Raw genomic sequence first — 26,826 nt, 5'->3', positions numbered from 1 at the left:
AAGGTGTGTGGGGTTAAGATGCAGATTGTACAGCACAGCACTGGCCAGAGACTGGCCAAAAACCTGTTTTGATACCAGTTAGACTTCACCACAGCAATGACCAGATGTTTCTTCTTTGGGGAGTGGGAAATTAAATGTCTTGACCCAAACACTTAAGATTTAAGAGTGGCTGGGGCACCTCCTAGCTACTCAGGAGGCTGAGAGCTAAGGATCTGAGGATGGCGGTTCAAAGCCAGCCTGGGCAGAAAAGTCTGTGAGACACTTGTCTCTTGCCAACAATTCAGAAAAAGCCAGAAGTGGTGCTGTGGCTCAAGTGGCCAAATGCAAGCCTTGAGTACAAAAGGGCTAATCCCTAATTCCTAATCCCTACACCTAATCTCTGAGTTCAAACCTCAGGACTGGCAAAAAAAGAAAGGGGGTGGCGATTTAAGAGTAGCATGCTGAATAAACAAAACCTACCTGACAAACTTGTATTTTTATTATCCTTGAGTAGTTTTGTAAAAGGGATTTTGATTCAACGTGTCAGTGTGTGAGTAGAATGCATCTGGATGAGCGTCAAACCCTCTACTTGATCAATTGTGAGGCTCTTCCACCTTCTCCCAGCATAGTACACTTCAGCTTGATGATGTCGCTGAGAGCTGTCCTCCTCAGGTGGTCTCCAGTTATACCCAGAAATGTTCCTGTACCAAACAGCCAGCAAGCCCCCCTCTTCCCAGGGTGCATCCGCCCTCCTCACTATGAGATGGCCGGACAACTGGAGATATTTTTAAAGAGGCCGCTCCGTGAGCGATAAGTTCTAAAATATACTGAGTATATCAATAAGAACTGTACAGAGAGAAGGAAAGAAAAATAGCAGCAACCTTCATGTCAAGGGGAGAGAAGAGAGATGATTCCAAATTCCAGATGCTAATTAAAAGTAAGCTTTGGAGAACAAAATCTGGCTCTTAGAAATTAAAAGCCCAACAGTGACAACAAATATCTCATTAGAGACTCACACATAATTGAATCGAGGAAACTTTACAGAAAGTAAAGAGTTGATGACAGAGTGGAAAGTAAAGAAGAAAAGATTAAAAGATGTAAGTTTGCACACAAATGCAGATTTTAACATCTCGATGATGGGAGTTAAAGGAAGAAAGCCAATCATAACAAGAAAAATGAAAAAGTAAGAAGTAAAAAGAATTTAAAAAATTAAATTCAGGTGAAAGCAGTTAAATCTATTCTCATCAGTTGCCATGTAATATAATAGTCCATTTTCATTCAATAGCTTTTCCATGTTATACATTTGATCCCTTGAATTTAGTCTAAGTGGATATGTTTGTCCTTTGACCAAGCTCTCCCCATCCCAAACCACCATTTTCCATTCTGCTTGCATGAGTTCAACATCTTCAACTTCACAGGAAGGTACCATCGCAAGATACTTAGTGAATTGGTGCCTTGTTTAATTCACTTAATAAAACATCCTTTAGTTTTTCCCATATTTTCACAAGTGATAGATTTTTCTACCTTAAGGCTGACTATTGTCTCACTGTACATACCTTCCACCTAACAGTTTGCTTTCTCAGCTCAGCTGACTCACCGGGAGGAACAGCTTATGTTCAGGTATCAGGGAGAATTCTCAAGCTTTCGTCAGCATGGTGGAATATATCACACCCACGGCTCTTCCTGCTCTTAGCCCTCATGTCTGCCACCACTCAGAAAGACGTGGCTCAGCACCTTGGCTAACTTTTTGGGGGCCGATACAGAATATTTTTATGTCTATAATACAGGAAGATGTCCAACAGATTTGTCCATAGACCTGGGTTCAGGATGTGAGCTTGCTATTGGAGCTACCTTCCTACTTCTTTTTCTCTATTTTCTGTTTTTCATGTCATTTTTCAACTTTCCAGATCAGTAAGATTATTGAAAACCTTTTATTTACTTAAATCAACACTCCATCCCATTTTTACCTTCCTCCAATCAGCTTGTAACCATCCCAACTGAACCACACCACTCTGCTAACTACACTATTTAAATGAAATATTTAGTGGAGGGATTAGTCAAACTATCAGTTTCCTGATTTCAGTTTTCATACTGAGTTAGCTAAACCCCCCTCAAGAGACTTTACATGTTTTATCCACTTGAAAACATTTAATAAACTGAATTTAATTAAGGCAAATAAATTATTAATCGAGGCTCTTTAGGACCAAGATATAAAACTATATGATAATTTTTCTCATAATAATCCTAATGTCTTAATATGACTCAGCGATGTGCTATTCTAGGAAGGAAATTACTTATTCTGTCTTCTAATAAATTTTAATGTACTTGGGGCTTATAGATCTTATACATTTATGAATATTTGTGATATAAGATTATAATTTCCACATCGTGAAGAAGCAGGATGCCTAGCATTGCCTTATCTTTTCTTAAAGCTTTCCTTCGTAGGCCAGGCCAGTGGCTCATGCCTGTAAACCTAGCTACTCAGGAGGCTGAGATCTGAGGATCACTGTTCAAAGCCAGCCTGGGCAGGAAAGTCTGTAAGACTCTTATCTCCAATTAACCACCAGAAAACCAGAAGTAGCACTGTGGCTCAAGTGGTAGAGCGCTCACCTGGAGCTGAAGAGCTGAGGGACAGCGCCCAGGCCCAGAGTTTAAGTCCCACAACTGACCAAAAAAAAAAATCTTTCCTTCCTGCAGATGACCTCTCTCATCCTCCTCCTGCTCTCAATTTCCAGACCTTCCAGGCATCTCTGGAGAGACTCCATGTACCCTCTTCCTAACCTGACTTCCACCATGACTTCTCTGCTATGACTGGCCAGGAAAAGGCCATCCCATTGGTCTTTCTGTATTTCCTGTCTTCTAAAGTTTCTTCTACCCTCCTAACCTAGACAGCTCTAAATATCTTTCCTTGCTCTTCTTGAAGAAAGCCTTACCTCCAATGAATTAATTCAGTGCAGCATTTTCATGTACAACCAGTATCATACGTTTCACTACATATATCCATCCACACAGTTAGAAGACAAAAGGCACGGAAAATAGGCAAAAAGATGGCTCAACACCAGTGCAGGTTAATTGGGGAAAATTGTCTGAGGAGGGAATCTCCAGCAAAAATCTATATCCCACTACTGTTTCCTAACAAGTAGGTTCATGGAAGAGCAGACAGACTGCCCATGGGTGATGACAAAGGGGAAGAGGAGTACCCAGGGGCAGGGTTGCTCTAGGGGTTTCTAAGGATGTCCTGATGATCCTTTGGGCCACAATATGTCACTGTGGTTGGGTTAGGTATTAAGTTGACTAAGTAGCTCTGGGGAGGGGGGCTTTTCTGCTTTGAACTGATATCAAGCAAAATCCTAGGTGGAGGCCTAAAGATGGAGGCACTTTGGCTAAGCAGACCTAACGCACAGTTGGTTATATTGCTTTCAGTTGATTTCTTTTCACTCTCCTGGTATTATCAATACCATCATTTTATTTAAATACTTTTCCACTTCAGATTCTCTAAACATAGGGTCTTATTCAGTCCTAAGTAATCACTTTTCTCCCTAAAGACCAGACTGATTTGAGACTAGGAGAGTGCCATCTTTCCAACCCCACTGCAGACAGTATATCTATCCCCTGGGCATGTCGCTCATCCATTCTTGGGAAGATACCTAACCACTTTAGGATGCTGTAGGCACCAGCAGTGGTCCATGCCAAGGAGCAAAATCAATCCTCTGTGACAAATCAATTACTCTTCTGAAGTTTGAGAAGCACCGTTACAGTGCCTTTTGTTCCCAGTCACAAGCTCAGTCATTAATTCCAAACATGATGCCTTGCCAAGTATGGTGATTATGTTCTGGGAGAATTCAGCTCTGGTGATGGGTTGTGCCTGAAACAGCCCTCTTTATGTAAGCCTTTGACTCTTTTCGTTTGGGAAGAAATTAGACAATGACTTCCCGAGACACTTTCCCCATGATAAGGAAAGCAGACACAACCCAAACGGAACTGGAATTTGGAAACAATGCTTAGATACCAGGGAGGTAGATGAAGGTTAGTGTGATGCGTGAGCCCAAGTCTCAGAAAGGCAATCTGCAGAGAAGACTGCCAGAGGGGAGGCCAGAAGCAGGACCACCTCAAAGGATGAGAGGAAATAGTTCCTGTGTCTTACCTCTGGGCAGGACACTCAGGAGAGACTTGACTGGACAGGGAAGGATAATTAGCCCTCTATTAGGTGATACTCTGTTTGCCCTAACAAATAATTGTAGTAAGAGTTAAAAGAATTTAAACTGCCCCTGAGTGATTCACTAATACCCCCAAACAGAACTGCAAAAGCCTTAGGAACACACCAGTATCCAGAGAAAAATTGGAAAAGAAACTTGGACTGAGAAACACCAATCAACTGAAAGCCACACAGATGTTAGAATGAGCAAATAAGGGCATTGAAGCAGTTTTAAGTGTATCACATAGGTGAAAAATCCCAGTAGACATGGAAGATGCAAAAGAGACTCGGAAGAAACTTGAAGAGATAGTTGATTCATTGATTTCTGAGATAAAAAATATACAGGATGATTAATGGTAGATGATGCATTGGCAAAGCTGAAGATTGTTTAACTTGAGAGTACCAATAGAAATTACATAAAATGGAAAAAATCATATAGAGGCTCAGGGAGCTGAGGGACATATACAAGAAATGCAGACATTCTCACTGTGTATTGCTAAAGGAAAGGAGAGAGGAGGAAAACATTGGCAAAGAAACAATTGCTGCAAAGTTTCAGATGTGACAGAAACTATAAATCCATGAGTGGGAAAAACTCAGCAAACCTCAAACACAAGGCATAGGAAGAAAGCTCCACCAAGGAGAATTATAGTCAGTTTAGGCAGAAGCAGTGGTGGAGAGAAAATTCTAGAAGCACAGAAATAGGATTCTGTATGTACATATTAAAAATCACTGTAGATTCTTTTTATGTTTTAGTCAGAAGTCATACAAGTAAGAGGACCTCAGAAGAAAAAATAATGTCTTTCAAATTTGAGAGCAAAATGATGTTCTCAAATCATGTCAAATGTAAAATATTCACTGGCCTTAATACTACAAAAGAGATGTTCAAAAAAATCCTTCAGACAGAAGAAATGCTAAGCCACATGGATATATTGATCTGCACAGAGGAAGGCAGAACTTTCTAGCTTTTTGCTAGTTTGGAAGTTCTGACAATTTAGACGAACACCAAGAAAGCATGAAGAGCCGGACAGAGGCTAGTGTGCATTCTAGGAGGAGGCTATGATTTATGAACCCAGGTTCAGACTGTTCTACCATGTGGCCATGACTTTGTTTTAACATAGAGGGGTGAATTCAGTAATCTGAATATTCCTATTTGGACAACACAAATTATCAATTTCCATCTAGCTACTAGGGCCCTTATATGGTCTTGTGTTTTGTGGCTTAAAGGTGTTATCAATACAAAGGTATGAGTTTGTTTCCTGTTACACGTTACACTGCCATAGGATACAATGTATTTTATAGACTGGAAATGAAAAATCTCCTAGAAGAGGATAATTAGAGAGAAAGGGAGGCTAAATGCCTAAGATTTGTCCAGCAGAGATCTTGTATTATAAGTCTTTGCAATAATACTCAGTGCCCTTAAAAGTAGGTAGGAATAAAATTCTGAACATTAAACAATAATGTCTCCTCAGGTCTAGTAATATAAAGGGTTGTAAAGTAGCTTTTTTTCAAACCCAAAATAAAATCAACATAAAGAATCAAACTACTTATGTGGAAAAGAGCCAGGGTATTTTCAATATGTAGAGTACATGAAATGTACTGTTTTTGATATCTCATCCAAGAGTCTTTGAGGATAGCTAATAAATAAAGCCTACTTTTTTCAAGGGGGTTGATATAGAGTTTGAACTCAGGATCCACACTAGCAGACATGTTGCTGGGCCTGCTTTCTGATAGCTGCTTGGCAGATATGGTCTAATTACTTTGTGCTTTCAGGCTGGCCTCAAGCTATGATCCTCTAGATCAGCCTAGCTAGGATTACAACGGAGCTAACTCGCATTGGCAAATCTACTCACTTGGAAAGAGAAATCATACAGCTTTAGCATTTTAATTCTCCCAAATGAGTCTCTAACCTGTTGTCCTATTTTGCCGTAGGAGTAGACATTCCAGGCTTGTTCTTTTACCCTTCAAATACAGCTGTGCAGATATTACATGATTTCTAAGAAGTCAGATGGATTTAACTGGATTTAAATGGATTTCCTGGATTTTTAGTGAAAATAAATGATTTACTATAATTATGCTTGTGAAAGTACATGGGAAAAAAAACATAAAGTCTAAAATATGACACAGAGTATTGTAAGGGCTGAGGTATTTTGAAGTTCTGACCGAATCGGTTTCCATTGAAGCCCATCCAAAGCTTAGAATCAGCTTTGGAAAGCCTTTTTCATTGATTGCATTGACTTTTTTTTTTAAAGGTGATACATCAGAGATCTCAAAGATAATGCATTTAGTAATTAGACAGTATAGATGCCATATTAGTGTCATTCTGTTGGAATTGAAAGTATATAAACTATGGGTTTTTATGATATATAAGTAATATGAGAACCAAGTTATTATAAAGAAACAAAACCATCTGCTAAATTTGCATGGATAGTATCTCAATCCTCACCTTCATTTTTATGGACTGATATTTTAAACCCATTTCGTAGATGAGTTTCAAGTTTAATAACTTGAATAATTTAATAACTTGAATAATTTATCCAGCAACTCACTGCCAGTGGGCCTAAAACCAGTGTGATTTTCAAATCCCTGTCTTTTTTTTTCTTTTTTTGGTTAGTCCTGGGACTTGATCTCAAGGTCTAGGCACTGTCCCTAAGCTCTTTTGCTCAAGGCTAGTGCTCTACCACTTTGAACCACAGTGCCACTTCGGGCTTTCTGGTGATTCATTGGAGATAAGAGTCTCACAGACTTTTCTGCCTGGGCTGACTTTGAACCACAGATCCTCTGATCTCAGCCTCCTGAGTAGCTAGGATTACAGGAGCGAGCCACCAGCACCCAACTCATATATCCCTGTCATATTTTATAGCAATATTTTGTAGTAGTCTCAAACCTTGGAAACATCATGTGATTTGGGTCTGAATCCCTGGTTTCATATAGATGATAGGATTCACTCCGTGTTTGTTTTTGTTTCTTTCGGTGGGTTTCTTTCAGGAATTACAGTTTGAAAGGTTAACCCGAGAGCTGGAGGCCGAACGTCAGATCGTAGCTAGCCAGCTGGAGCGATGCAAGCTCGGATCAGAGACGGGCAGCGTGAGCAGCATCAGGTACCGCACTCCCCTCTCTCCCTTCCTTCTGCGTGCTTCCTGGTGCCAGTGAGAGTAAATTGTGGTGGGTTTTTGTGGATGTTGTTGTTGTTGTTGATCTCCTTACAAAATCCAGGTGGCGGGTTATCATGTTCAGTCAGATGTTGGAAGGAATGGCAACTGACCTGATTTAAGATGTTCAGAAGGGGTCCGGAATGGCCTGATTCATACTTGAAACGCCTTTTTAACAAAATGAACACTTACCCTGAATGCAAATGATGTGTACTTTTGCACAGTGGGAGGCTTGGCTTTCAGCCTGTTTGCTGGGAATCAGGAGAAGCAGGATCAGATCGCAAGCTTTCCCTTTGGCTCAGTACTTTCTGAAGTGATCTGATCTGCAGGTTCCTGAAATGTAGGAGTGAGAATCGTGCAACCTACATTGTTATGTTAATATTTCATGCTAAATTAGAAAATTGCCTCTTGAATCTCAACCACACATGTAATTCCCAATGTGTGAAAATATTTACCCAGCCATGAAGAGTGGAAGGATTATCGAGTTAGAGGTTGCTTGAGATGATAATTTTTAAAATCTCTTTGCTCACGTTTCTCTATTTGGGAAGGGTGTGTGAGTATCTGAGTATGTGAAAGAAATATACACGAAGCTCCATAAGGTTTAGCTGTTATTGCTGGGCAGCAGCATTTTGTTAGAGGCATTCTATGATTTTTAGGGAGATTTTTAGCTAAGTAAACAGAGCACTGTAGTAGGAAAAAAAAAAAGAAAAAAAAGTAGAAAAAAACCACACAAACAACAAAACAAAAACTCCAAAACTTCAGTGACTTACTAGCACCATAGTAATTTTTCACTCATGAAAACCACTGAGACCAGCAGGTAGGGCAGGGCTATTTCTTCTCAACACAGTAACTTGGACTCATACTCCTCCTCTTACTGGATCTGCCCTCCCCCATTGCTGTCAATCATGTTAACTGCATTAGTCATCCACAGGTGAGAAGCAGCCCTGGGGCCTGTCATAGTTGGAAGGTGGACAATGACTCTTGTTTCTCAGCTTTCCAACCACTTAATTTTGCAAGCCAAAATGTGAGTTTGATTCACTTGTAGCTCCCTGCTGTTGTAAAGAGTTAGCATATGTAATGTGATTACATTGTTCCCATTGTTCTTTCCTCAGTGGAATGAGGTTGACCTGTGGAACTGTTCACCCTATGGTTAGGCTGTAGTCACAGTGTGCATGGTGTATCATTTTCCAGTCCAAATCTGATTGAAGACATTCAGGAACATACCTGTCTCTACACACATGTGGACTATGTGATACCGTGGGCCATGTATGCTGCAGCTCAGTGTATTGTGCTCTCTGAAACTCATCACAGAGGAGTCCAAATTATAAGCATCCAAATTAGCTAGAGAAGATGGAGAGGAAAAGGTTAGTGAATTAATCTTGTGAGAATGAAGAGAAGATGAGTCAAGGGCAGCAAGAGTTGTAATCCCGCATTTGCCTTACTCCACGTGGTTGTATGTATTGGAAGAGCTTTTGGTTAAAGCGCACACCTCTTCAGAGGCAAACACTGTCAGATTGTGCAGGTTTTTCTGTGGAACTGAATGGACATCTATTTGGCTTTGAAGCCTTCTTTTTTATTATTAGTCTGTTTACTGCCTGAGTCACATTTCTAAGCTTTCCATGGCCTACTTCCTGCTTTGCTTTTCTCACCTGTAACCAGTTCAGACAAAATCTTTCCATAGTCTGAAGCTTTTACTAAGTGTTGGTCAAGAGCAGATCTAGGAAGCAGCCTGGACTTATCTGGAATGACATTTGACCCAACAGTAATTCATCTAATGACCTGCCTGTGAAAAAAATCGGAAATAGTGAACCAAATCTGTGCTATTCCATGGTGCATGGGAGAAAAGATGGTGGCCATAGTAACTTATGTGCCATGAAGGACTCTGGTGATAGAGGACAGCCCAACAGAGAGAAAGTAGATGGCTCCCAAAAGCCAGCCCGGCAGGTCAGTTTTCATTAGAACGGGCTTCACTCCACCCGCTGCCTCTCTGAGATCACCTACAAACTCCCTAACACCTCTCTGCTTCCTCCATGTGAGTTTCCTTGAATTGCTTTCTTCTCTTAGGGCCAGCCAAAGTGCCTTGAGTGAAACAAATAATTGAAATACCTAATTAGATGGAAGAAAGCCTCCATGATAGCATTTGTTTTTTATCCTGTGTCCTCTGTCCCTGGCTTAGAACCCATTGTCCATGAGCCACAGATCTGTGTTAAATTTGCATTCAACCACGGGACAAGTGAAGATAAAGATGACACTACCTAATTATCTCCCCTTTCCATGCGTTTTCATCAAGCCTCATTATTTTGCATTTTAGATATCTCTAATGCATGAATCTGTATTTGTATAATACAGACATTTTGTTGATAGGGCAGGAGAAGAACTCCTCCTCCCCCTCCCCAATGGCTATCATAGTTACTTTTTAAATCATAACCTACTTGTTTATTCAAATTCAGAAATGAACCTCTGGAAATTCAAGTCTTCATTAATGGGGAAAAAAACCCAACCTAGTTAGCACATCAAGATGGTTATTTAAAGAAAAACAACAGTTTTTACCAAGGAGGAGAGCTAAAGTAGCCTATGTTGATTTTTGATGTTGATACATGCCTCTGATAACACTAGAAAGTTGAGAGAATTTCTAGGAGAAATTGAAAGAAAACCAAGTAATATTTTCAAAAAATGTATTTAGAAACCGCTAGGAATGACACAGATACAATTTGATTTTCCTTCTGCCTGTATTGTTGATAGGAACTTGTTCCAACTGATTTCAAAGTCGTTCTTCTGAGTAGTCAAATCAATATTTGAGCTTCTTAAGGTAATGTTATTACAGCACATTTGTAACAATGAATGCTGTAGCAATCCACTGAAGGATGAGTGAGAACACTGGAAGCCGGGAACGGGCGGGGGTCTGGAGATGCTTACTGTTTCAGGGCTTCAGCTGCTGCATCCCTCTATCTAGGTCAGAAGCAACTTCAAAGAGGAATGCTGTGTTCTCTTAAACTCTTCAGAGATTTTCTAAACATCCAAACGTGTATTGAGTTTCCAGAACGCGAGCTGATTAAATGGTTGCTGTGTAAGGCGGGTAGTTGTGAAAGTCCTTCCGGAAAGGAATGAGTGTACATTTCACTCGAGGACTGGTTCACCTTCCACTTCCTCCCTGCTTCGGTTTTTCTCACCTGGAGCCTAGTCAAACCATGTATTTAAAACCTGCTGGGGCTTTCTTCTTTCCTACAACGAAAGAATATGGCTTCTTAACCTTCTTTGTGGCTGCCAATAATGATCCACACTGGGGCAAGAACATTATATTTGGTATCATAACTGAGTCTGTCTTTTGGGTATCCCAACCCTAATCATTGGCTATCTAAGACCGGTCTCATTCTGTAGGCTTTAGACCAGTCAGTGAGGTCTTGGTCTGCTATCCTGTCCTCGTCCAGGCCCAGCACACTGTGTTGCTCTAGCATGTTCTGTGGCCCGGGGACCTACCTGAGTCAATGTCCTTGTCATATTACATGAGACCCTGTAAGGTATTTGAACACATCCTGCTGCCTGCCATTATCTGAAATCTATCCCCTGCATGGCATGAGATGGATGTGCATAATACATAAATCTGCTGAACACACTTCCCACTTGCACAATTTTATGAATATATCTTACTTTCCTGTCCCCATGCGTATGAAGTGCAATCCCTTCTTTCTAGGCCTTCCTATCTATTTATCCTGGCTTCCTTCACTGTTGGCTCCAGTCACCCACTTGAGGTTGCATGTCTTTCTGAACATTTCTAAATGTTTCTAAGTGGACCATGTGTCTACTTTGGAAATCATTATTACCTAATAAGGCATTGGAGATAAGTGTGGACGAACACACCACAGAACCATCTACAAATACCCGGCTGCAGAATGTTTTAACCTTCAGTCAAGGACTGTGTGATGATTTTTCTCAAGTGCTGTTTAAAATGTAAGGACATCCAAATAGATGCCCATTCATAGTTCTTCATTTGTCTAGCAGAAGGAAAATAACAGATGGACACAAAATTCAGATCATAGTTGGGTCTGTTCTTCTGTGCATCTAAAGCACACCTAACTCTGAAAGTCTCAGGGTAATGAGGAACATTGTAGTGGTAATGATTTATGACAACAGTAATAATTATCAGAGGCTTGATGACACGGTTACTATGTTTTTCTGGAGTCAGGACTCTCCTGAACATGTTACACATCGTCTCACTTTGTGGTTGCATCTGGGCCTACAGATCAGAGACAGAGGAAGTCAGAAATTCAGTCAAAGCCACAGATATTTTACATAAGGAAAATTTCCTCTTTGCTGGATTTGGAGATAGATGGGGCTATGAAGAGCAATGCAGATGACATCCAAATTCTGAAGACTAGCAAGGAGATGAGGGCTTCAATCCCATGACCCAAAGCAGTTAATATCCTCTGAGAACATGAATGAATTTGAGTTGAGATTATCCCCAGTGAAATAAAATAAAAGTGCCTGCAGAACTTTTCATAAGAGCTGTATAAACCCCTGAGCCGTGAGCATCACCACCTATGACCTCCACAAAACTTGTGAGACTTGGGCTGGGAATGTGGCTTAGTGGTTGCGTGCTTGCCTAGCATGCATGAAGCCCTGGGTTCGATTCCTCAGTACCACATAGATAAGCAAACAAATAAAAGCCAGAAATGGCACTGTGGCTCAAGTGGTAAGGTGATATCCTTGAGCAAAAGAAGCTCAGGAAAGAGGCCCAGGCCCTGGATTCAAGCCCCAGGACTGGCAAAAATATAAGAAAGAAAGAAAGAAAGAAAAAAATTGTTAGACTATTAGTTACAACACTGAGTACAAGCTGCTGAGTTTGTGGTAATGGTTATGCTATGAGAAAATACATGTATATGCATACATGTATATTCTTTTCATATAAAGAAGGTATAAATTTGCCAAAATGCTTCATTTTAGAATGCAGTCATTTTTTCTATATTAAGTGATTTTTAATTTGTTCCAGTAAGGTTTTCCTTATAATATAGCTATTTCTACACAGGGAGCTTATTACAACCGCAGTCATTTTTACATTGAAGCAAATGCATAAATCACCCATATAGCTGCTGTATCTTATATACTTAGCCTCACATTGGCTAGCCAAAGAGAGGAGAGATCTTCTAATCATTTAAAGTGTTATACAGCATTATTTTTCCATCAAATTCAGACTTTATTTTTAAATTAGAAAAACATTGGTTGCTAATTTGTGTTGTGGTTTCTCATGCATTTCTGTAACAGAGTACCACAGACCGGATGTTGATACATAACAGAAAATTATTTCTTATTGTTCTGCAAGCTGGCAGGTCTCAGGTCATGATGCATCTAATAAGGATCTTCATTCCCTGTTCTTATGGGATGGAAGAGGAAAGGGGAAACACACTCTCAATAGCTTTCTTATAGCACCAATAATCTATTGATGAAGGCAGAGTCTTCCTGTGAATACTCCGATCACCTTTGTATTAATGATTGAGCCCCAACGCAAAAATGTTTGAGTGGTATAAAAGCATTAAAATCATTAGCAGTTCCCATGCTAGCAAATAAGCATTTCTTAATATCATAAATGATTACTCCAACAAAGGTCTCTTTATTAAAGAAATTTGTTGAATTGATACTTTAGAGAAGAAATCACCCTGAAAAACATTCCTAATTGTCTTGTGGTCCCTTATGAACTATCGTTTCTCTTGTCTTACGTTCTCTGCTCCTCTGTCTCTACTTCTCTCCTCCCACCCCAGCTTTCTCTCACCACTGCCATTTTCCTGCCTTCTCACAGCTTGTCTTTCGATACTAGGAGTATGAGACGCTTTCTTTAGAATTTTCTACTATTTTTTTTCTTCTCTCTATATAAGTTAAGAAGAATATTCTAGAACACTTCCTGGGTGCTCAAGATTCACGGCCATGCTTTCCAGCACAACAAATATGCTCAGATTTGCAGTCAGATCTTGCTTTTCCAGAATCAGCAAGAACTTTCACAGCCTACGGCTCATTTCATGTGGCAGCATTCACTCCTCGTGTCTTCTTTGTTGTCCGACTTACCAACCTCTGGTAGGTATCTTAACTAGCCTAGAGTCTAGCACCACTGTACAGAGATATCTCCACAGAGTCTTTGGACTCCTCATCCAGAAGCTAAATCACAGTCTGGATAAAGGCTGCCACCTCCACTTCATCTGTATTAAGACTTTACTGAAGCTTGTCAGCCATTAGAAGTAGGAGTCTGTTACCTCCACTAGTCTCTAAGTAACCCCTCTAGAGACAAAAAAACGATCATCTAGCAACATGTACTGGTTATTAAATGCTTGATTTTACATATATATATATATGTCATGTATATCTAACTTACATTTATATTTAGATAATATATAATATGTAATTGTTTTATATAGTACATAATATATAATTATATAATACACTGTTATATTGCATATACTATATATAGTCAACATATACTGTCTGTTGTAAACACAATATAATTTTCAGACTTTGCCAGATCAGAATGTCACATTTCAATATTCATTTCAGTCATATTTTATGAAAATATATACTTGTTATAATGACCCTCTTGAATATAGGGCGAGTTAGTTTGCTGAATTCCATGTATAGAATTATGGATGATCTAAGCTTAGACTTTCACTGTGTTCTTCAAAAGATGGTGAAGATAAATGTAAATCATCACAATGATTTTGATGGTAATTAGTTGCAGTGTTTCTATTGGCCAGGCAGAATATTGAATTATTTGCATAGATTATATCATGCACTCCATGAGCTAAGGCTTGATCTTTTACTTTGTAACTGAAACCTTTGAAAGAAAAGAAGAAAAAAATCACTGTCCCAGCTCCATCACATCTAGACATTGAGTTTTGAACCCACCAGTCTTTGAGTATAGCACACATGTTAAAATACAATGCCACAGTGCCAACATTCAGTCTTAACTTGTATCTTCAAATCATGCTGCAAATACCATATTATCTCTTTTCAATTTCACCCCAGAAATGTAAATATTTTAACTAATTTTCTGTTATTTTTCCTTTTCTATCCACCTTGATAATTACACTACCATAAGATTCTTCATATGTTTCTGAAATTTATTCTCAAGTAAGAAAAGGAAGTTAATAATATAGCTTATCATTATTATTATATACATCCATATTATCTGTTGAATATTCCCCAGCATATTTCTGATTCAATTGTAAATTATTCATGGCCAGTTGATCATTCTAATAGTTTTATGTCTATAAATGCTAGTCATCATATTAAATACATCTATGTAAATTTCTAGAAGAACAGGAAATAGTCATCTGTCCTAAGAATTTAATGTAGATTCTTAAAACACTTAAATACTTAATGCTTATCATCATTTAATATGTTCTCTTTTTTTTTGGTCCTGGGGCTTGAACTCTGGGCCTGGGTGCTGTCCCTGGGCTCTTCAGCTCAAGGCAAGCACTCTACCGCTTGAGCCACAGCACCATTTATGGTTTTCTAGTGCTTTATTGAAGATCAGAGTCTCATGGACTTTTCTGCCCAGGCTGGCTTTGAATCGTGATCCTCAGGTCTCACCTCCTGAGTAGCTAGAATTACAGGCATGAGCCACCAGTGCCCAGCACTAACATGTTTCTTATACAAACAACTTTTTATCTCAGTACCTTTCTATCAATTTTGAAGCCTAGTTTCTTTAAAAAAAATCACTTAAAAACTATATTACATCTAAAACTAATCAGTATACCATCTTTCATTAAATGTTTTTGTGTTACAAAACAGACATTTAAGGAAAACTAATGAATTTTGAAATTTAACATCCTTATCAAATAGTGATTGAAAATCTTCATAACATTTGATAAGTTTAGAAGAATATTTATATATTTCCCTGTCTTTTAACTATTTCTCCTCTTAGGTATGAAATGTAGATTTCTGTAGTTACACAAATTTTAAATTAAACCAGGCACTGCTGGTTTAACGATGTGGCTCAGAAGTGTAATTGAACTTAGGTTCAACCCTAGTATTGTAAAAAGAAACAAACAAACAAAATGGTGACTCACCATTGTGTTTCTGTGGTGTTCCTAGCTTTGCCTTGTGAATTATTTTTTAACTTCTCTGAATTTCAGGTTTTTTTCATCTCTATAAATGGGAAGAAGGTCTTTGTAATTTTGCAAAGAATTATGAAAATTATGTAAAGAATTTCACACTATTAGCTATTACTAGTTAAGTCATACTATTTTTGATTCTTGGTACATGTACAGGAAAGTTTTCCTAATTTTTTACAGTTACATAGGTAAAGTAGTAAGTACATTTCATGTCTGACTTGTCCCCCCCTCATTTTTCTCCCACTTTCCCTCTCTTCAAGTCCCCTCCCCAATTTGCAACATATCTTGTATCGCTAATTTTTTTCATCTTAGTTTCTTTCTAAGATTTTCTACCACAGATTACAAAATAGCTCTCTTCTCACTCTAGGGGTAGCACTAAGATAGTCTCCTTCACAAAATAAACCAGACAACACAGAAACTCACAAAATGAAATGGAAGAGCGCTTAAACCAAGTTTCTTTTCACAAAGGACATCATCTGACTTAGGACCCAATCTGCAGCTGCACAGGGAAGCTCTGATTGTGTGTGGTCCTAAAAATTTTAACATAGTGACAACATGTGCATGAGGAGAAACACACAAGAAAATAAGACATAGAAGCTGGAGACTCTGAGGAGTTGTTCAAACAATGGACGACAAGGCTGTGATCACCAAAGCCTGCCTGCTCATTGCCCAGCCGGGTCTCTCGATGAAGTCATTCGCGTGCCTCGCACATCAATTTGGTCTTCATTCAGATGCTGAGGGCTTAAAAGGTTTTTGTCCAGTTTTGTGGATTGCTTGTGTTTTGTGTGTGTGTGTGTGTGTGTGTGTGTGTGTGTTTGTGTTAAAGAGGTTGGTTAATGAGTGATATTTCAGCTAATAAACTAAGAATGGGCGCTTGCTCTGTCTCAAGAGAAACAGTCAGTCAGGGGATACTGTGGAGACAACCACTTTTTGTACATAGAAAAGATTATTCTCTGTGTTCGAATTATGAGACTGAAGCGGGGGTAAGAAGATGTAGTTAATGTGGAAACATTCTGATCTCAGACACAATACATTAGAGTGCTGTGCACAAGTCATGTGGGGCTGGGGTTTACGGTAAGGGAAGCCCTGGACACGGCCGCGGGGATGCGATGTGCTTTTCTTTCTTCCAGTATCCCACTCTCTTGCTTTGTATCATTGGAACCTTGTGTTCCAGGTAGCCAGTTGCCTCTGACTATTGTAGCCAGGGGACATACCTGAGCAGGAAGGCAGACTGCAGGAAATAAGCCATGTGACTTGGTTCTTGGAAGGAAAGCTGATGTTGGTATCTTTGTATCTGATTTGTATGTTTACTACAGGCATCTTGCATTAGGTCAAGCCTTAGGCTTTATTTAGGAAAACATAGCCTCAAGAGGAATTTGTAAGTATTTTGAAAACTACCTCGGCTAGTCTTGATGTTTCCTATTTGGCTAAGCTCTGCAAGTCAAAATAGGGTAGGGAGATAGAGAAATTATTGCTGGGATCACTTGGGAGTGAATCTGTTCAAAATAATAGCTCCTTTGGGGGGTGTGTGCTGGTCCTGGGGCTTGAACTCAGTGTCAGGATACTGTCCCTGAGCTTTCTTCCTCAAGGTGCTCTGCCACTTGAGCCACAGCTCAGCTCCCCTTGTGGCTAGTGTGTTTGGGGTGGAGGGGTTAACAGGAGAGAAAAAAAAGTTTCACAGACTTTCTTGTCCAGGCTGACTTCAAATTGCAATCCTCAAATCTGAGCCTTCTGAGTTGCTAGGATTACAGATATGAACTTCCAGTACCCAGCTTTGTTCCATTTTTTTAAGTATGCTTATGAAGAGAAGAAGTAAGAAGAATGGAGTCAAAATTTAATATAGCCTATAAAACTAAGAAAAGTAAGGGTAGGAGGTGGGTTGGGAGGGGTGGATGAGAATGTGGAAAAGCGTGACATTCATCCAAGCATATTGCTGTATAAACTGTGTAAACTGCTGTGTCCAGTAGTAACTCCTATGGACAGCCACATAAAGAGAATAAAAATATGTTTTTAGAAAAGATTGTGCTTATGACATACTTCTGAGGGTCCAGCACCCATGATTACCACGCTAGCCTCCCTGCTTTTGTTTTATTGTTTATTTATTGTAAGTAATTGTATAAAGGGCCTTCAACTCAACACATCAAATTATGTTTCATTCCTTGGTCATTCTCCCTATTTTTCCCAACTCCATCCATACCATCAAAGTTACGTGGTTTCCTTTTCGCACAGTGTAAATTAATAACTGTATTTGCCCCTCTTCCTCTCTCCATTCTTCTGCCCACCCTACCTCCTGCAAATACCTGCTTCAGCTTCCTGTAATTCATTCTGTTAAAATTAATTGTTCAGAGGAGTTACACTATTGGAACCATTCCCTGGGCATGCTGTTCTTTAGTCAGTCTTTTTTGGAGTATATGTGCATATAACCTTGTATGTGTTTTCCAATATCCAGCTTCCAAATATGAAGGGAAGCATGCACTGTTGGTCTTTATGAGCCTGAGTTACTTCATGTAACATTTGCTTCTAGGTCCATCCATTGACCTGCATATGACATAATAGTATTCCTCCTGATAGATGGGTAAAACTTTATTTTGTACACACAAACACATACACATACACACCCACACCCACACACACACACCACATTTTCTTAACCGATTCTTCAAGTGTAAAGTGAATTATATGAATGATCAACTATGAGTTTTGTGAAGATTGCATAAAAAGGAATTGGGGATAGTTTCACAGGGGACAGTGCCTGAGTCAGGATGTGAAGCTCTGGAAATGTGGTAGGAGAATTACTCACAGAGAGAGAGTGCACTGTCAGAAAGACACAGTCGGTTTGGGGTTCATGGATGGAGCAGAGTCTATGGGGTAGACTTGACAGAGACTAAAATTTGCCCATTCTGTGACAGCCATACCTGTGAATCTAAATAGCTCTGAGTTTTGATGGGTAGACAAGAAAACACCCAACAGTTTGGATGAAAGCTTGTTGCGTTTAACGCATACAACTAAATCAAAATTAGTCTGAATCTTCAAATAGTTCCGAGATAAAGTGGCGAAGTTCTACAAACTCACGTGGGTCAAAAGATACAAAGCTGCAGCAGGAAATTATTATATTTTTGGAAATTTGAACATTTGATGAGCAAAACCCCATACTGTAAGCTTAGCTTTTACCACGAGCATTACCCCTTTCCAACAAGAACCCTTTGATTTGTTTTACTTCATCCTGTGTGAATGCATTCTAATTCCCTTTTATACAGGAGAAACTATCATAGAATTTTAAATTTAAGAGATTGCTGTGCTAGCAGCAGGCAGCAAAGATGTTGCCTAATTTGTTGACAGTAAAGTGGTATTCATAAACTCCAGTCTTCTCAAACATCTGTTTGTTCAGTACCTCAAGAGCTGAGGAAGTTTAAAAATTGTCTCACATTGTTGCTTAGTCTTAGGCCCTTCTGTGAGATTGTTACGCTCAGCAAGATTTTATTGAAAATCTCTGTCCAAGGAATTGACTGCCAACTTCACTCAAAATTTAGCAATTAACCTTCCCTCCATAATGTGCCCATGATGATACCCACCTGTTGAGATCTCATTGTCATTGTCACATGCCTCATTTAATGTAAATAATTGAATTGTGTCTTTGGGGGCTTGTGTCTTGCCCAGTACCTCAGAAATGTCCAACAAATACAGGCAGTCTAATTTCAGGAGTGGGTGTAGGGGGGTATGGAAGCCATGGAGCACGGAACCACTGAGTTCTGGATGGGAGCACAGTGGAAATATGCTAGTATCTGAGATGCTACTTACCGTGTCTGTGAATTTGGATAAATACCACTTGTCTTAGAAGTTCGTGGCAGGGATTAAATGTGGAGGTTTGTTTAGATTATGGGAACAGTGTATGTTATCCAACAATATTTCCACTATGCCAATATAAGCAAGTGATTCTCTTCATCTGGGTTATTTAATATATCCCAAAGTTATAATTGATTCCTTATATTTCAGAGCATGAGTCGGATATGTCAAAAATATTTGACAAATACTTTATTTACTGATTTACTTATTCATTTGCCCATTATATATTTATTTAGTGAGTTTCATTTTATGTGATGGGTAATTATGATGATCACAAATTTCCTAAAGAAAAAATATTCTTCCAACTGTTGCTATTTCTGCCAGAAACCCACTAGTAAAGGGATATTTTATGTAAGAGTGATATGTATATTATATTGTAGCCAGGTACTATTCAGGATGAAGTCTTACAACCATAAAAATTACATTTTCCTTCAGGCGGATAGTTGTTCAATGCCTTTATAATTTTGAGAACTATGTTCTGCTATTAATAAGCTCAATTTTGTTCTCTTGTAAAATAGTACTTGCAACGAATTTTGCCAGAAAGATTAATGTGGGACAAAAGATAAACTTTAGTGTCACCTAAAAGAAATCCTTAGACCGCTTGAGGGCTGTGGCAGGTAAATGGCCTTCTCTGGAATTGTGTATAAAAATGCATCTGCCTAGAGACAAGTGAATGAGTAGGTGCTGGGGACAACTTCCTCAAAGCAACTTTAGAATGGCATGGATCCTCATAGCCTCTGCTATGACACTCATCTGTCTGATTACTCCTTTATTAAGCACACATAAGTCGTGGACATCATTTGTGTCACAATATGTAATAATCATTAGGAATACAGTACCTTTCTTAGTATGGATGCAACCAAGATTATACCCTCATTAAATTGCCTTCTTACATACATCTGACAATATGTATGCCTGAGGCTAACCTTCATTGCATGGTAGGCCACTTTCTCCTAAGATAAAACAACAAAGGCAAAACTCAAAACTCACAGAAGAGAATTAAATTAGCTCCATTCTTTTTAAGCTACCCTTTGGGGTAAGGATTAAAAGTTGTATTTATTAAGCTTACTCTTGACTTTTTCCAATAGTTATTATGTTGGCTAATGAACTAATATTCCACAGGGAGAAAAATAATCGCAACCTAGTTTAGTGTGTAACTCCTAGATTGGAATAAAGGAGTAACGAACTAATGAATAAATAAAAGTCCACGAAATATCTGAATCATTTAAAATAAACAATGAAAACCTCAAAAGAAGGGAATTTGGGGTAATAAAATATGAAGTAAAAGTGACGGTTCTGTCAGATGATTATATTTGCCATTTTTCATGGATCTAACTCTTATTCTTATGAAGAAGTCATTCATTGTAAGTCAGAAAAACACATAAGAAAGTGAATCTCAGAGATGTTAATTGGACCAAATGATAAGATCATTCCAAATAAAGATATTCTCTTACAAATTGCTAGTTTAAGTGTTACCATTCATTATAGGGCTTTAGCTATAAAGTGAGGAGAATTTGAATTAGATTATTGCTATACAAATAGAATTTTCAGAAACAAATCTTACATTTAAGAGAATTACATGCATAAAAATGAATAAAATATGTACATTTGAGACTATGAAGTATTTCTATATTCATTTTTTTAATGTCTGAAGATTGCTGGCTAATAATTATAGGCAATTCTTCTTGGTCACTCCCTTGTTGTCTCTCTTTCACTATATCTGACATTGGCAAATTAAAAAAAAATATGTTTATCTATTCCCTATAAATTCTTTATATTTGGGCACATGCATGCATTATAATCTGCAAAATATTTGATGTTCCTGATTTGAATCTGACATATACATTTTATTCAATTCTTACCTTTTTTTGTTTTTTTGTCAGTCATGGGGCTTGAACTCTGGGCCTGAGTGCTGTTCCTCAGCTCTATCAGCTCAAGGCGAGCACTCTACCACTTGAGCTACAGCGCCACTTCCGGTTTTCTAGTGGTTTATTGGAGATAAGAGTTTCACAGACTTTCCTGCCCTGGCTGGTTTTGAACTGTGATCCTCAGATCTCAGCCTCCTGAGTAGCTAGGATTACAGGCGTGAGCCACCGGCACCCGGCTTCTTAACATTTTTTAAAACTTAATACATTTCTTAGATTTACCAGTTTGGTCATGGGACTTGGGGCTTAGGGATATTTCTTTATTCATGTCAGCATACTACAAGACACATACCCTTCTGCAGAGAATATGAGCATGTTTTGCTTCTGTCAGTGTGTGCCTGGAGACATGGTTTTGAAAATCAAGCTCTGGGCAAGCAGCAGTTCCGCTGTGTGCAGAAGAGCAACAACTGTATATAAGACTGGGCATTTCTTTATTGCATTTTATTGTAAAGGTGAGGGAGTACAGAGAGATTACAGTTACATAAGTAAGGTAATGATGAATTTCTTGTCAAGCATGGGTATCTTTCCAACATACTGTCTTAGGAGTATCGCTGCTGTGTTGGCTCACCTTTTGTCCTTTGTCTCACCATTGTGTTATTCTCCTTCCCTTTCCCAAATTAAATAAATGTATATATAAGAAAAAACCAAAAACAGTGACAACAGGGGATAAACCAAAGGGGACAAGGGGAGACGAAAGAAAAAGAAATCAATTTTACACAGTATACTAAAAACAAAAGCAAAAAAGCAAAAAAATCGCTTTTGTTTGCATATCTTGGAGTTCATTTTAATTAACATTATTTATATGGTCATATGTACATAGATATTGAGCTCTGGTGATCCTCTACTAGGACTATATACTAGGCATATACTAATTATTACAAATGAGGGAAACCATGGAGCCTATGTTTCTTTGGGTCTGGCTTACTTTGCTTAATATGATTTTTTTCAAGGCTTTCTATTTCCTTATGAATATAGTGATGCCATTCTTTCTGAAGGAAGCATAGAATTCCATTGTTATATATACCACATATATACATTTTCTTGATCAGTTTATCTACTGAGGGACATCTGGGTTGGTTCTATGTCTTAGCTATTGTAAATAATGCTGCACTGAACATATTTGTGCTGGTAGCTTTAGTGAAGCCTTGTTTGGGATCATTTGGGTAAATGCCCAGGAGTGGGATTACTGGATCATAGGGTAGTTCTATGTTTAACTTTTTTTTTTTTTGTCGGTCATGGGGCCTGAACTCTGGGCCTAGGCACCATCCCTCAGCTCTTCAGCTGTAGACTAGCGCTTTATCCCTTGAACCTCAGCCCCACTTCCGGCTTTTTCTGCTTATGGGGTGCTGAGGAATTGAACTGAGGGCCTCATGCATGCAAGGCTGAGCTACCTTCCCAGCCCCTATGTTTAACTTTTGAGGAACCTCTATACTGCTTTCCAGAGTGGTTCAACCAGTTTACATTCCCACCAACAGTGTAATAGCATTCTCTTTTGGCCAAATCCCTGCCAGCATCTGTTATTATTTGCTTTTTTTTTTTTTAGTAATAGCCATTTGCATTTCTTTTATGGCCAGAGATGTTGAACATTTCTTCATGTGTCTCTTGGTTATTCTTATTTCCTCTCCAGAGAAGTCTCTTTTTAATTCTTTATTAATGAGGTGGTTGTTTCTTTGAGGATTTTTATTAGAAGAGTGTATTAATTTTTGAGCTTTAGTTACATTTTTTATATGAGACCCTTATCTGTTGTGAAGATCTCTCAATCTATGGGTTTCTATTTATCTTACTGGCTAACTTCTCTTAACAATGGTAGAAATCTTCAAGTAATCATTACACAAATTTACACTCCAGCAGAAATCCGTACCTTTCACTAGATAATTTTAGCAAAACTTACACTTAACCAAAGATATAATTTTTCTTCCAAATTTGGTGGGTTTAAAATGTGCATTTTTAAAATTTCTGCAATAATATTTTATATGTATATTAGATATTTCTATATCCTTTGTTTAAAAACTTATATGCCCTTTAGACAGTTTTCTATTGGTTTGTTCTGTTGTTTTGTTGATATTTTAATTCTCAGTATGTTCAGATACTAATTTCCTGTTACCTGTATATATTATGACAATGTTCTCATATTCTGTGACTATTTTTCACTTCCTATGTTTTCTTTTGATGAGGAAAAGTGACTCAGTTTCTTCCCCCTCTTTCCTTTCTTCTGTCTTTCCTTCCTTCACTCTCTCCTTTCCTTCCCTCATTTCACTTTTGGGAATTTTCAAAGCTTTTTGCATACTCAGAAGATGCTAGCTCTCTACTGAACTTCAGCTCCAGCCCCAGAATTGTTTATATTAATACTGATAGGTTAGCTGGTTGGTTTTTTTTAAATCTTTTGAAATTTTAAAAAAATCCTCAAAGAATTTAAGTATTCAACAATATTAATGGAGCAGATCTAGAAATAAAACTTTGCAACTAGATTATTTCCATTTCCAGCTTTTAAAAGTAATTATTATAAAGGTGATTTACAGAGAGGTTATAAAAAATAAACCATACAGTGATAGTTAGCTGATCATCAACAAAGTTGCTGAAAAAATACACTGGAGAAAAAAAAATAGCTGTTCAACAAATGGTGCTGGGAAAACTGGTTGTCTACATGCAGAAAATGGAAACTAAACCTTTTTACCTCATGCAAATTTCAACTCCAAATGATCAAAGACCTTAATGTAAGATCTGGATCTGTGAACTAACCATAGGAAAACATAAGGAAAACTGGAAGATATGGGGGCAGAAGTAATTATTTCCTGAATAATTTCACAAATGCCCATTAATTAACAGTAAGAATTGACAACTGGAACTGTGTTATATTAAAAAGTTTCTTCATATCAAAAGCACAATTACAAAAACAAAGAGACAGCCCACAAGCTGGGAGAATGTCTTTACCAGCTATTCAGTGGAAAAGAACTAATGTCCAGATCATACAAAGCACAAAAACACATTAAAAAACAAGCTATTAATAAATAGGCAAATGAATTGAAAGAAAGTTCTTAGAAGAAATTCAATTGGATAATAAAAACAGGAGGATATGTTTGAAGTCCTTAGCCAGGATTGAAGTCCTTAGTAGGATTTCATCTCACTCCAGTCAAAATGGACATCAATAAGAAAACAAGCAACAACAATTGCTGGTGAGGAGTCCTAGTCCTCATACATTGTTGATGGGAATGTAAACTACAGAAACTATAAACCGTACAGAAATCAGAATAGAGGCTCTGCAAAAAAAAAAAAAAAGCCCTCAAAAAATAGTCCTGCATTTTGATACTGTCATAACATTCTCTTTTTGACAGATTTATTTATTTAACTAATTATTTTGCCAGTCCTGGGGCTTGAACTCAGGGCCTGGGCCTGCTCCCTGGGTTTCTTTTGCTCAAGGCTAGCACTCTACTCCTTGAGCCACGGCACCACTTCTGGCTTTTTCTGTTTATGTGGTACTGAGGAATGGAACCCAGGGCTTCCTGCATGCAAGGTAAGCAGTCTACCCCTAAGCTACCTTCCCAGCCCACTGCCATAATATTCTTGGTCTCTAAGAATGAATATCCAAAGAATTTTTCTCTTTTATATCCAAAGGAAAATAAATCAATAAAGGTAAATGAAGATACTGGCAAACTCATTTATTTTAGGCCAGTTCACATTAGCCAAACTATGGAATCAGATGAGTTGCCCAGCAATCCGTGAACATGAATGGATAAACTATGGTATGTAATTATCATGAAACAGTGTTCTTGCATGAGGAAAAACTGAAATGTGACTTTGACAGAAAAATAGCTGGAATGGGATAACATCATGTTGAGTGAGATGATATAAGCTCAAGAAGCCAAATATTGAACGTTCTTGATAATTTCTGGAATGTAAACCTAATGATGATGATGGAGTTAGTAATACTCATGGGTGAGGGTACAGAGGGCTGCCCTTTAGGAGGTCAGTGGAACTGAGGTAAAAGAAAGAATGCATACTAAGTGCAGAGTGGGAGGGAAGATCAAGGGATTTCAACATAGTGAAACCCACCAAAGCCTGAAGAAAGAGGCAAGGAGGAATAAGGGAATGTGAGCATGGTGGCGGGAGGGAATATGTTGAAAGGGAAGTATGCGCATGTGTGGAAATAGCGCAGCAAAACCCTGTCTTATCACAGATGTACACTAATTTGAAAATAAAAGTGAAAACAAAGACTGACCTATGGCTAAAAATATAATTCACTAAGATTAACACTTTTTTTGGGGGGGGGTTCCTGAATTTTAGGGCCTGAACTCTGGTCGTGGGGCCTGAACTCTGGCCTGGGCGCTGTCCCTCAGCTCTTCAGCTCAAGGCTAGCGCTCTACCACTTGAGCCACAGCGCCACTTCCAGCTTTTTTCTTTTTTCTTATGTGGTGCTGAGGAATCGAACCCAGGGCCTCATGCATGCAAGGCAAGTGCTCTACCACTGAGCCACCTACCCAGCCCAACATTAACACTTTTATATAATTTGTCCTATAATTGTGACTAAGTCCATTTTCATATTCATGTTTGGTATAAAACTTGTTTCTCTTTATTATGGACTCTGCCTCTTATTAAAACATGACTTTGTCGGTTGCACAAGCCACATTAAAACAATTTCTCCTATTGTAAAGTGATGCCTTTTAATATTGAAATCTGATTGTTTGTGACTGCAATTGTTTGTCAAGTCAGGACGTATGGATAGATTTTGGTACTCTTTTTTTCATACAAATAACTGATTGTCTCTGTGGCAATCATAGTATAGATATCATTTTTCACAAAAACTGCAGTGGCATCTCTATCACTCAAATGTTCACAGCTGTGAGATCTATGTCCAGAAAACTGGCAAATGCAGCTTTATAATTGCAGATCTTCTGATTCCTGAGCTTGATGTCCTTTCATTTCATTCTCTTAAAATTTCTTTTGATGAAACTTAGACATGTCTTGTTAGAGACTTTGCATTTTTCTAATTATTATCCATGGCTAATGTTTTCTTATATTAAGTTACTGTTTTTCTGGTGGTACTAAGGAGTGAGCCCAGGACCTCATGCTTGGTGAGCAGGCACTCTTCCACTGGAGCTACATGTCCAGCTCCTTCTTCCATTGTCTCGCCTGCTTTGGGGCATATTGGATGAAATAATGCCTCTGTGATGAGAGGAAGTGAGATGAATAATGTAGGCATCATGATTTAGTGTTAGGCTAATACTAGCCTTCTGATGGTAGGTCAGAAGACATGTCATTGAGCCATCACGCTGGACAAATGACCTATGAAAAGTAGAGCTTTTGCTAATAAGACTCCTATTCATAATTGTCCTTCAATATACATCAAACCAGGCACCAATGACTCACAGCTGTAATCCTGGCTACCCAGGAGGCTGACATCTGAGGATTGCTGGTCAAAGCCAACCCAGGCAGGAAAATCCATGGATCAAGTGGTAGAGCACTAGCCTTGATCTGAAGAACTGAGGGACAGTGCCCAGGCCCATAGTTCAGGCCCCACAACTGTCAAAAAAATTATGCATCAAATATCCTCTGTTATATTATTTAATAGGTCAGATTCAACAACACATCACAAAACACAAGAGATCAAAAAGAAACTCTAAAACTATCTTTTCACAAACATA

The 26,826-nt window shown here is 38.5% G+C and overlaps 1 protein-coding gene across 5 annotated transcripts in view; it reads left to right on the top strand.

The window, feature by feature from the left end:
• Ctnnd2 (catenin delta 2) overlaps positions 1-26,826 on the top strand; it is a 795,501-nt gene that overhangs the window by 272,845 nt on the left and 495,830 nt on the right. For all 5 annotated transcript variants that reach the window (XM_070042191.1, XM_070042192.1, XM_070042190.1 and 2 more), the window contains exon 3: positions 7,160-7,272. In XM_070042191.1, coding sequence (XP_069898292.1) covers positions 7,160-7,272 — 113 coding nt within the window. The remainder of the gene's footprint in view (positions 1-7,159; positions 7,273-26,826) is intronic.

The sequence above is a fragment of the Dipodomys merriami genome, unplaced genomic scaffold (genome assembly GCF_024711535.1).
Source record: "Dipodomys merriami isolate MVZ:Mamm:240054 unplaced genomic scaffold, mDipMer1.0.p SCAF_32, whole genome shotgun sequence".
Taxonomy (NCBI): domain Eukaryota; kingdom Metazoa; phylum Chordata; class Mammalia; order Rodentia; family Heteromyidae; genus Dipodomys; species Dipodomys merriami.
The sequence above is the reverse complement of the archived record's forward strand: the minus strand, read 5'-3'. Positions and strand labels throughout refer to the sequence as shown.